This window comes from Citrus clementina, unplaced genomic scaffold (genome assembly GCF_000493195.1).
Source record: "Citrus clementina cultivar Clemenules unplaced genomic scaffold, Citrus_clementina_v1.0 scaffold_2, whole genome shotgun sequence".
NCBI lineage: Eukaryota > Viridiplantae > Streptophyta > Magnoliopsida > Sapindales > Rutaceae > Citrus > Citrus x clementina.
This window is the reverse complement of record NW_006262688.1, coordinates 26,447,295-26,458,523: the sequence shown is the minus strand read 5'-3', so window position 1 is coordinate 26,458,523 and position 11,229 is coordinate 26,447,295. Positions and strand designations below refer to the sequence as shown.

The 11,229-nt window shown below is 34.8% G+C and overlaps 1 protein-coding gene across 1 annotated transcript; it reads right to left on the bottom strand.

The window, feature by feature from the left end:
• Window positions 1-480: 480 nt before the first annotated feature.
• LOC18052847 (mavicyanin) lies at window positions 481-1,044 on the bottom strand. Its single transcript, XM_006448008.1, has one exon. It carries the CDS (start codon window positions 1,042-1,044, stop codon window positions 481-483), a length of 564 nt encoding a protein of 187 aa, XP_006448071.1.
• Between the last annotated feature and the right edge of the window lie 10,185 nt (window positions 1,045-11,229).

The following is an 11,229-nucleotide window of genomic DNA, read 5'->3' as shown; positions in this document are numbered from 1 at the left end:
TCCAATCTGAATCAAATCCGATCGGATGACACAAGTTATATCAGATCGGATTTGAAACCAAATTCGAATCCGATCTGATGCCCAGCCTTAATGTGAATAGTTCACACACCGCAAAATGCCATATCTCATGTCGTTTAGCTTAAATGAATCCAGCTTCAAAACGCAAACACATGATGCCGTATCACTCATTTCCGATTTGGTTCACCAGTTTTCACAACACCAATAATAATGGCCCACAAAAGAATTGAAGTTACAGCATAAATTTACTCGCTTCATAATAATTGATTTAAAGCTAGCAGCTAATTGCAAGGTTTAGAAAGAAAGCTAACAAAAGAGTTAGAAATTATTAAATTTACTCACTTTTTATAATTAATTGATTTAAACCTTAAAAGTTACCATCTCATTATAAGGATAGAAAGAAAGCTATTAAGCTAATACAAGACCTAATAAAATGAAAAGGTAAATTAGTGTAAATTCTGCCTAGAATGCGAAACCAATGACAAACAATCCAAGGCTGATCAAAGCAGGCCAAATTGAAAGGGCTTGGAGAGAAAAAGCATTGCTCTGATATGGGTTCGGCAAAGGTGCCGATGACGATGCTGAGCCCGATGACGATGGCGATGAACTATAATTATGAGCTGATAATGGACTTGCACTTGGGCGCAGGGAAGCTGGAGTAACCATGATGTCAAGTGTCTGTCCTGCTTCACAGTGTCCCGGAAAGCCGCACAAGAAATAGTAGTGGCCTGGCCTTTCGAGGGTGATAGAGTCAGACCCACTGGTAAAGGTCGCTATCGGGGAGGCTCCGTTGCAAGATTGAAAATCTTGGAAGGTCACTTGCTTCACGTTATGAAACTGGTTGTTGTACTCGAATACGATTGTGTCTCCAACATGGAAGTTCTTGGAAGAAGCCCATTGGTTGTAATCGATGTTGCCCAATGTAGTCCATCCAGCGGAGTCACCAACTTTGTGAACAGCACCAAGAGACACGCCAACAAGTGTTGCCATCAGCAAGAAAGCTAGTATTTTCTTCGTAAAAGCCATCAGCGTTCAATCAAATGTCCGAAAGGGAAGGAAAAATTAGCTAAGCAAAAGCAAGAAATCTAAGAAAGAAGTGCAAGATGACCAGTGAATCAATGTAAAAGCAAGAAATCTAAGAGAGATGAGCCAGATGATCAGTGAATCAATGTATGGCAAAAGACACGGTGTTTGGCCTTATTTATAGGAATTTTTTTAACTCCAAAATCCTGGATTGAAAAGGTTTCCTATAAGGTTTAGGATTTCGTTTAATTAACGAAGCTACGATGTTTCCATACTTGTAAAGGATTATTATTTAGGAAGCTGCGATGTTTCTTTTTTTTCTTAAAGCTGTCGGATTCGTGAGATGTCAAGTTTTTGCCTTACTATTACGAAGTGAAAAACTTCCATTATTTGGTTACGTTTTTAGTTTTCTTAACATATCAATCATTCTTATTTTGTTAACCCATCTTGGTTTCAAATCCGTTAGTTTTTCCATTGAGAAACTAACATGATTGATATTACTTGAAGCCCTTTAAAATGGTTTGTTGTTTTTCTAAAACTCAAAATTAAACCTAAAAATATAAAATAAATTAAATAAATTTAGCACTAAGAATGACTACAATGCAGTTTTGAGCATGCCGCACAAAACCCAAAACCAACCATGGAAAGAGTATGTTTCGAATTTGCAATGGATTCTCCAATAATCTACTCCCTAATTATGTTTAAATTATCAAATATAATTTACTTGAGTTGTTTTGGACCTATTACACTGAGAATTATCAAATATAATTTGAGAGTTTGATTCTCAAATAATTATTTTTTTGCGAATCCGCCACTCAAACATGAGCTAATAAAAAGGACAGTTTAGCAGTAAAATGAATACGTGGCATGTTTACGTTTACGTTACATGATCAACCCCCAAGATGGGTCTCGGAAGAGTTTGAATTTATAAAATAGTTAGATCAATTTAACAATGACAAAGATTTTCTCTTTAGTATTATAACCTATAATTTTGCTTTTATTTTCATATTAGTAAATTTTCTAAATTGATTATATTGATTAAAATTTTAAATCAATGAACTCATGATGGGATTAAGATTGGATGTCTATTTATTTTATAAGGGTTTACTAGTGGTAGAACTGGAATTTTGGTTCAATAGGGATCCGAATGATGAATCTACAAAGTTTATGAGCTCTAAAGTAAAAATATTTAATATAAATAGGACAAAACAAAATTTTCAAAGAAATGAACTAAATTTCAATTAGAACTCGTATCTTTCTACGTATTGGCTCTTGGTTCGATACCCAGGTATAAAGTTTCAAAATTTATCTAATATCGAGTATCTAAAATTGAAAGATGAGATTTTTATATGAAAATGGATGAAAAAAATAAAACCCAAGTCCCCAAATCCAGAAACTCAAAGAATCCAGATGAAATTTTCGTTTAATTTGACCAAAAACAAGGGCCAAATACCAAAGAGCCAAAATCAATGTTTTTGGAGGAAACAAAGAAAATGAGATGAATAAAGGTCTTCCACTTCTGGCTGTCAGCTTTAATTTACACAGAGAAGAATCAGAAGAATAGAGAGAGCTACACGCAACAAACTTTCATATGGTAATAATAAATACAAACACTAATAAATATAACAATAATGATATGGGCAAGCTGATTCATGAATCTTGTTTCTTTGACTATCTTTATTTTTTATAATTTTAACGTTCAAGAAAAGAGAACAAGAGAAAAATATTAAAAAGATCATTAAAATTATTATTTATAGGGATCAAAAGAGATAAATATTAATAAAAAAAATACACTTAACAGTTATATTAATTGATAATACAAAGTTTATATTTCAACTTTATTTGAGTAATTTTACACAACATCAATCACTACAATATAAATTTAAATAAAAAATTCCAAATCATTTATATGGTGCCAACTTTTATTTATTTGATTGGACGATTCTGTGCTAGACAATGAAAAAGAAAAAAAAGCCAACTCCAAAGAAAGAAAAAAATGGTTTTAAGGAGTTCTACTCATCTAATGGATAATTCATTATTTCTTTGAGAATTAGGTGACACAATTAGTAAATCACCGAAAAGAGATTTGCATTGCCGACCAATAGAAGATTAGTAAAGCCAATTGTACTAACTGAAGGGCTAGAAAGCAAAGCACCTTTTGGCAGTGGCGGATCTTGAGAAATAATTTACCGGGGGATAAATTAGATAATAGTAAAATATAAAAATTAAAATTTTGAATATGTAAAATATTTGCTAATACATTTATAATTATTCTTTGGGTTATTTAGCGTCAGCCCCCACAAGTTTCGACCATTTGCGCCGCGCACCCACAAGTTTTGATCATGTGCGCCGCGCACCCATTGCTGTTAAAATAACTGTTATCTGTTACTGTACCGTTTGTGATTTTGGAAAATGATGAAATTGCCCATATTTATTAGGATGACATTATTGCCCTTAAATAACAATCTAATTACAGTAAAGCATTTGCAGCTGTGCATTGTAACGGCTATATAGGCAGAACAAGTCTTTGATTTACAGTTCCTTTGCAACAATAACATAACGGCATGCCACTTCCACTAGCTATAAATATTGCACATGACAATTCCTCATCTTCAGCATGCCTATCAAACTCCACCATATTTAAATTACTACAAACAGCAGTCATTGTTTAGCTTCAAGCTGTCATTATTAAGCCCAACTAGAAGCACAACCAGAAGCATTACTAGAAGTATCACTTGAAGCACCACCAGCTACTGAATTTACAACCTAGTCAACATATACATTGGTAGAAGAATGTCTAGCTGCTCCGGGGTTGCTTCAAGTTCATCAAAATCAAAACCCGACTCAGAAAAGAATTTAATCAATGGAGGAATTTTCAAGTTCCACAACAAAGTTTGCTATTGTAGAGTCAGGGCAGCTATTAAAATATCAGAATCTAAGTCAAATCCCAACAGATTATACTATAGTTGTCCTAATGATCCTGCATGTGGTTTCTTTAGATGGTGGACGCCATCTAGAGAGGAGATTGCAGAATTTACAAGACAAATGAACCCGTTTGAAGAGCAAGGTATTGACACCAGTGACAACAATATTATGAAATTGACAATGGCTGACCTTGATCAGAGGACTGTCACAATTGAAATCCTTCTTTATCAACTGAAAAAGTATCAATTCATCACAATGGTTATTTTATTATTTCTCACAACTATCATTTACTGTAAGTTATGAAAAATGTTTTCAAAATGGTTGCTTAGCTTTAGAAAATGCAGAGAAATTAAGTGTAACAGTTGCTCATATTCATTGTAGTTAATAATATAAAATATATCATGGAGTAATATATATTGGCAGCATCTGAAATGGTGTATTAATCACCTGTATGGTTACACAGCAATGTATCCAACAAAAAACAAAAAACAATGTTGGTCTACCTATATGTAAGTCCTACATATATACTTTGCCAACAACTTTCATAATGCCACAAACCCCTGGCAACATAACCTAAGCATTAGTTTATATTTAAGCTCCATGTGCAGACTAACATTACACATCCAAAAAGGACCAACTCCAGAATTTCAGCTATAAACTAACCATTGCATTCTTCTTCCCAATCAAAAACAAAAGCTTCAGCTGGTTCACTGTGGCATTGTGAAAGGTGTCAAAAAATGCTTATATACCTCCACTACTTGGTATTGTAACTGCTGCCAATGTCTCCAATGCATTCACCAATCACTGCATTATGATAAGTAATAGAATACAGAGTAAGTAACATGATGCTTTCATTACCTAATGATAATATTAATCACAAAATCTTAAAATGATAAAACAATGCCTCACCATCTCAGGTGGGAAGACTGGTGCCTTCCCTTTGCCAATATTGTTCAGTTCACTCTTTTTGTTAGTAGTCTGGTTTTCCCTCAAACTAATTCCACCAACTGCCATTATCTTCCTGCCTTGTACACCCAACCACGGAGCATTAACTTCAATATTTGCCATCTGTTGAGGATTCATTTTTTTAGTACCTGATGGCCCTTCTTGATTCCTAAATGCATTTGTTTTTTGTGGTGGCAGCTACATCTCTCTAGGCTCGTGAACCTCAACTGTTGTCCTCACATGCTCATATGGCTGCATGTGAATAACAGTGGTGGACCCCCTGCCTAGTACACTTGACAGTGGACCCACTAGCCTATCTTGTAAACCTGATATTTTTTTTTTTGGTCATTTGAATTATTGACTAATGAGTTAACAATTGCATATTAACAGCTATAAACATGAGTAGTTACAAAATCATACCTCGAGCTGCTAATCCTGTCTTTGTCATGTACTGTTTTAGATTGGTCTGTGGGCAGGCACAAATGTACAAAGTAAGGTTCAACGTTACACAAAGACAACTGTAAAAATCACAGAAACTGCACTGACCTTATAATGTTTTGTACGTTTGTTTGCATTTAAGGGGTTAATAGGACAGCCTCTCTTGTTATGGCCAAATTGTTTACAGCACTTACATTGCATCATATATCGCTTCTTCTCTGGAGGAACCTCATCAGCTTCCCGTCTCCTATTCATTTTTGGCCTCCCAGAAGGCCTTTTCACCAATGGAGGATAAATCTCATCACCTGGTGTAATTGGCCATGAAGATTTATCTGGAATGGGGTGGATCATTCCAGCATAAGTCCTCAAATAGCTCCCCTACTTCAATAATGGGCTAAGGAATTGTCCTAACTCTTTTCTACTATGAAAGATACATGGCATTGCATGGATGCATGGGATGCCTGGGATGCCACATAGTTGCCAGTGACCACAGTCACATACATAGTGCTGTAGATCAACTATATAAGTCCTGTGGTTGTGGTCTACTTCATATAGCCATTCACTACCTTGAGCTACAGGGTTTGGACTTCCAATCTGTAAATTATTCATCATCCTATCATAAATCCTCTTTGGAATCTCAGACTCCCAAGCCTCAGCTTTTTTCCTTCTGTTCACCAGCCTCTTCATTAGCTTCTTCCTCATCCATTCAAGCATATTCAACAGTGGGACTTTTCTTTGAACACCAAGCCATGCATTAAAAGATTCTGTCATATTATTTGTGCAGTGGTCACTCTTACAACTGTTGTCAAAAGCATGTCTAGCCCAGAATTTTGGTGGCAACCTTCTTAGTGTCTCGTAAACACCCTCATCTATATTCTTCAAATTAGTCATTGCTACATCAAAATCCCTACTGTTACATGCCCTTACAGCTGCCTAGAAATAAGCCTTGAAGTTTGTATGCCGATGCTTTGTCTTCAAGTTTGCAAGAATGTGTCTCGCACAAAACCTCACATGAGCATTTGGGAACTCAAGGGCCAAAGCATTCTGGATTCCTTTCTGCCTGTCACATATGAAAGTTAGCTGCCTTACATCTTCAAGAAATGTTTTTAAATGACCTAGAAACCATGTCCAAGTACTTGTGCTTTCAACACTACAAACACATACAGCAACTGGAAATATTCCAGTGTTAGCATCAAGTGCTACAGCTGACAACATTACACCTTTATATGGACCCTTCAAGTGGCAGCCATCAATCCCAATGAATAGTCTACAACCAGCTTTGAAACCATCTCTAAGTGCTGGAAATGAGAGGATAAATCTATCAAAATGAGTTTGAGACTGCTCCCCTGAGAACCGAATAACACTAACTAAGGCCAGAGCTTGTGGCATCTTATTTAGTATTATCTGAGCATAACTTCTGATCAGCCTGTAGCTTGATTCATGATCTGCACCTGCTCTTTGCAATGCCATTTTCTTTGCCCTATACACCTTGAACCTATTAACCTTACAACTATATATTCTTCTCATCTCATCGATAATGAAATCAACCTTTGTGTCTGGGTGATCTAGAAAGGTTTGTTCATACTTCACAACTATAAACTCAGCAGTACATTCAGGATTGTCCAGCTCTCGTGAACATGTGTGCACATTATGCAGTCTCTTCAATAGGTAAACACTACCAAATCTGGTCCTGCCAGCATGTAGAAACCATGGACATTTGTAGTATGCATAACCAACAGTAATTCGAGCCCTTTCAAACTTATGCCTATACACCTTAAATTTGTTTTCAACAGCATGCTGCCTGATTGCCCATGCAAGCTCTCTAAAATTTCGAAAATACATCCCTATTCTGAAAGTCACAAGATCCCAACTTGGAATGTACAAGTTCTCTCTAATAACAGCCTCCATTTTAGCCAAAACACCATCACTTTCATCATCAGAAACAAGGCCACAGTCATCATCACCACTTTTATAATCAGATAGGATATAATCTCCATCACTATCATCAGAAACAACACAAGCCATTTTAGACTCCAACACAGTCTTTGTAAGTGGCTTAATGACATTAGGAGTACCGAATGGATGCTCTGGATCTTCATCACTGTCAATCAAACTGAAAACATTGTCGTCTAAGTCATATTCAGCACCCACTGCTGCTTTGGAGTTGAGTATGTTACCATGGTCAGATGAATTGTTGAAAGGATTAGAAGCAAAAATAGGTTGGGATTCAGGATTCTGAGTTTGTAGGAAGGAAACCATATCATTTTGGTCAAGAGATATAAAGGCATCTTCAGATGCTTTGTCTGTCTCTTCGTGAGAGGATGGACAATCATTCAACAAAAGAGATAGGTTTCGAGATTGGGCAAAGTTTTGTGGGAGCTGCTGAGATGGACTTTCTGGAGTGTAACATGAAGTATTGTCACCATTATTATCACTGACTTCATCTGTATGCCTGTGTCACTGGTTTGGGTTTGGGTCACTGCCTCGGTCTGTGTTCTAATTGTTGTTTGGTTTTGTGTAGGGGACCTGAAGTATGTGTCCATGAAATCTTCAAATAGGTCAGAGTTTGCATCAATTTTGTTCTGAATCTTGGTTATAAAAGGAAGTGGTGATTTTTGTGAATTGGATTGAGATTGAATGGAATCGGATGCAACCAAAGATTTCATGATATTGGTGGTGACATTGATTGGAATTGTAGCTTTTAATTCAGGCAAGAGTTTTTCATTTGAAAACTCAATTGGGTTTGTCGACACATGCAGGGGTAATGGAATTGGATCATTGAGGTTTAAGGTTGCTGGATTGTTGGTGTCTGGATCTCTAGATGAGTTTGGTTTAAAAGATTCAAATAACACTCTCTTTGTTGTAGAGTCATGGTTTTGGGGTATCTTATCAAGGTATAATTGCATGTAGTAGATTAGATGATGGTTGTGCTCTTTTAGTTGCGAGATGAGGTCTGTATCAGTGTCAATCTGTGCTTTCTTACAGTCCCACGGCTGCCAAATACTCATATTAAACCTCTCATCAAACAACATCTTCCTTCCATACACTCTCACCATAACTTTGTTGATCACAGACACCCTACTGAATTTGTCTCGATCAACAATACCAAGGTTATGTGTCTTATCCTTGTAAGTTACAAACATAGTGGTATCATCATCTCCATCCATTATTCCTGTAATGACAGTACCTACTTTATAATGCAGAGATTTTTTTTCATGAAATAAATATAAATCTCAATCAACATAAAAACTTAAAACCTATAGCACACACAATTCATTAAATCATAGCATTTACCCAGACCATTAAACAAATAAACCCTTGTTAATTTCATCGATTACACACATCGGCCTAACAAACTATCAACAACCATCTCAACACTCTCCAAATAAGCTATAATCAATGACCAACAAACCAAATATCCAATAGCAACAGAATTGAGCCATAACCATCTATAATACAATCAAATCTATAATCATAACTCTATAGATTCAAATCACAAAACATAATTACTGGAATCGAAATGCAGATCAATATAGCTACCAAAAATTAAATAAAGAAGTATTCTCACTCACTTAAGCTTCTTCAAGAACGTGTGATTGGTTCAGCTCTCAAACATTTGTTTCCTTAGTGCATTTTCTGAATAACACAATGTAATAACTTTATCTCCTTAATATATATGACTGTCGTGGGTGACGATGGATGCTTTTCCTGCCATTTGCTCTTCTTTGTCTTCGATTTCCCTCCAATTTCCACTACTTGAGCATCTTGTATAAGCAAGCTCACTGCCATGATGAAGGAAGAGTGAAGTCACAGAGGTTGAAATGACAGCTCGTATTCGGATCTTCAAAGTACAAGATTTTAAAATATTTCTTCATTTGTTTCCATTTTTACCCCTCCACCGTAACAGATAACAGCTATTTTAACGGCAATGGGTGCGCGGCGCACATGGTCGAAACTTGTGGGTGCGCAGCGCAAATGGTCGAAACTTGTGGGGGGTGACGCTAAATAACCCATATTCTTTACACATTTTCATATTTTAAAAATGTTATGCAATAAACTCATTATCAATATTATTAAATTTATTGTTTCATATATAAACAACCAAACTATCATTTATCCCATTCGATTCCAAAGATGATTCTTCATGAGTTTCATTACTGAAAATGTTTGTTCTACTATTATTATAGAAACTGGAAGAACTAATTCTACTTTTGAGAATAGAAAATATTTTGGGTGGTGGACTATCATTATTTTTAATTAAAATATAGGTTTTTATAATTCTTAAAAGTTAAAGTTTAAATTTTATGGGAATTTATAATTTATAGTGACTATTTTAATAAATTTAATGGGGGCTTATTAGAAACTAAAATATTTTTCACTTTTATTTTTAGAATTTTTATTGGCCAATGGGGGCTTGAGCCCCCACTAGTCACATACTGCATCCGCCCCTGCCTTTTGGTACCGCCCAAGATCCTGAATCAAGATCAGCAAGATGCTGTAAAGAAGATATGGTTGAAGCTTGAACAAGATAGAGTGATTACATAAGATGATGATTTACAGAAGCAATCAAGGAAAAAAATGAATCAAAGAATTGTAAAAACAAAAAAAAAAAGATGGTTACGTGGTTCAACTAATTCACATTAGCCCTATACAAGATGATAGATGAGTTGATTTTTTTTTTATAAGATAGATGAAGTGAATTAGTTTTATTTTCAAAATATGGTTTTTGTTTCCATTTATGGGTGGGTTCTCTCGTACAATTTTATTCAAGTGTTGACTTAGAGATATTCCATTTCTTCACCTGTTTGAAGTTCAAAGTTACTTAAATTGAATTAATGGCATTATAGACTTCTTCCTAGAAGTAAGCAGATTGTAGTAGGGGAAGTTAGCATTGGGGAAGAGTGTTATGTTTTGAAAGTAGGAGGAAGTGTGTAGCAGTTTCATTCAGTTTAGGGTAAGTGTTTCTCAGCCAATCTAGAGAGGGAATTTTTAATTTTCCCATTTCTATACTTTTTTCTTAACTTTTTTTTCAATTAGCTTTTGGATTTAAAACATTATTATTATTTGGAGCGCTTTAAAGACCGTTGGTTTTTTCACTGAAAAACTTATAGGTGAATCAAATTTTTCTAATTAACAAAAATAAATGCTAAGTTCTACATATATCCCTCTCCGCATGTATTTTATCATTTGCTAATTTATATTACAGGTAGGGGTCTATGCCTAACCCACCACCTCATTGGTGATTTAAAATAAAAAAAAATACTAAGTTCTACATAAATTATGAGGATGTGAGTTTAAATTTTAAATAATATATAAAAAAATTAGAGCTCATTTGATTAATTATACTTATTTTAATATTTATTTATTTATTTATCCAAGAATCAAATGGATGAAATTGTATATACCAATTGAATGAGCATCCAAAACTTTCTTCTCCCTGCTAATCAATATTTTCAATCAATCAGTTTCATTCATACATAAATTCTTCTTCTTTATATTAAAATTTCCAAATTAAGTACTCTTTATGTTTGTACCCCCACATTTAATATATAAATTTCCCACTCATATATTAATCACCTTCATTCATATATAAACTTTCCACGTATTTAACAGAACATAGATACAATATAGGAAAATTCTGTATATTTTGTTCGCGGGAAATTGTCGATTAACTTTGATTTAATTTAAAAGATTTACTGGAAGAAACAAAATGTATCTCCCGCCTTGTGCTTGGCCAACAAAAGAATTAGAAATTATTGATTTTGCTCACTTTTTATAATTAATTGATTTAAGAGTTACCACGTCGGTGCGATGAATATAAAGAAAGCTAATACAAGACCTAATTAAAGAGAAATAAAGGTAAATTAGTGTAAATTCTGC

Excerpts from the sequence above, each read along its gene's own strand:
- LOC18052847 (XM_006448008.1), bottom strand. The coding sequence starts at position 1,044 with ATGGCTTTTACGAAGAAAATACTAGCTTTCTTGCTGATGGCAACACTT.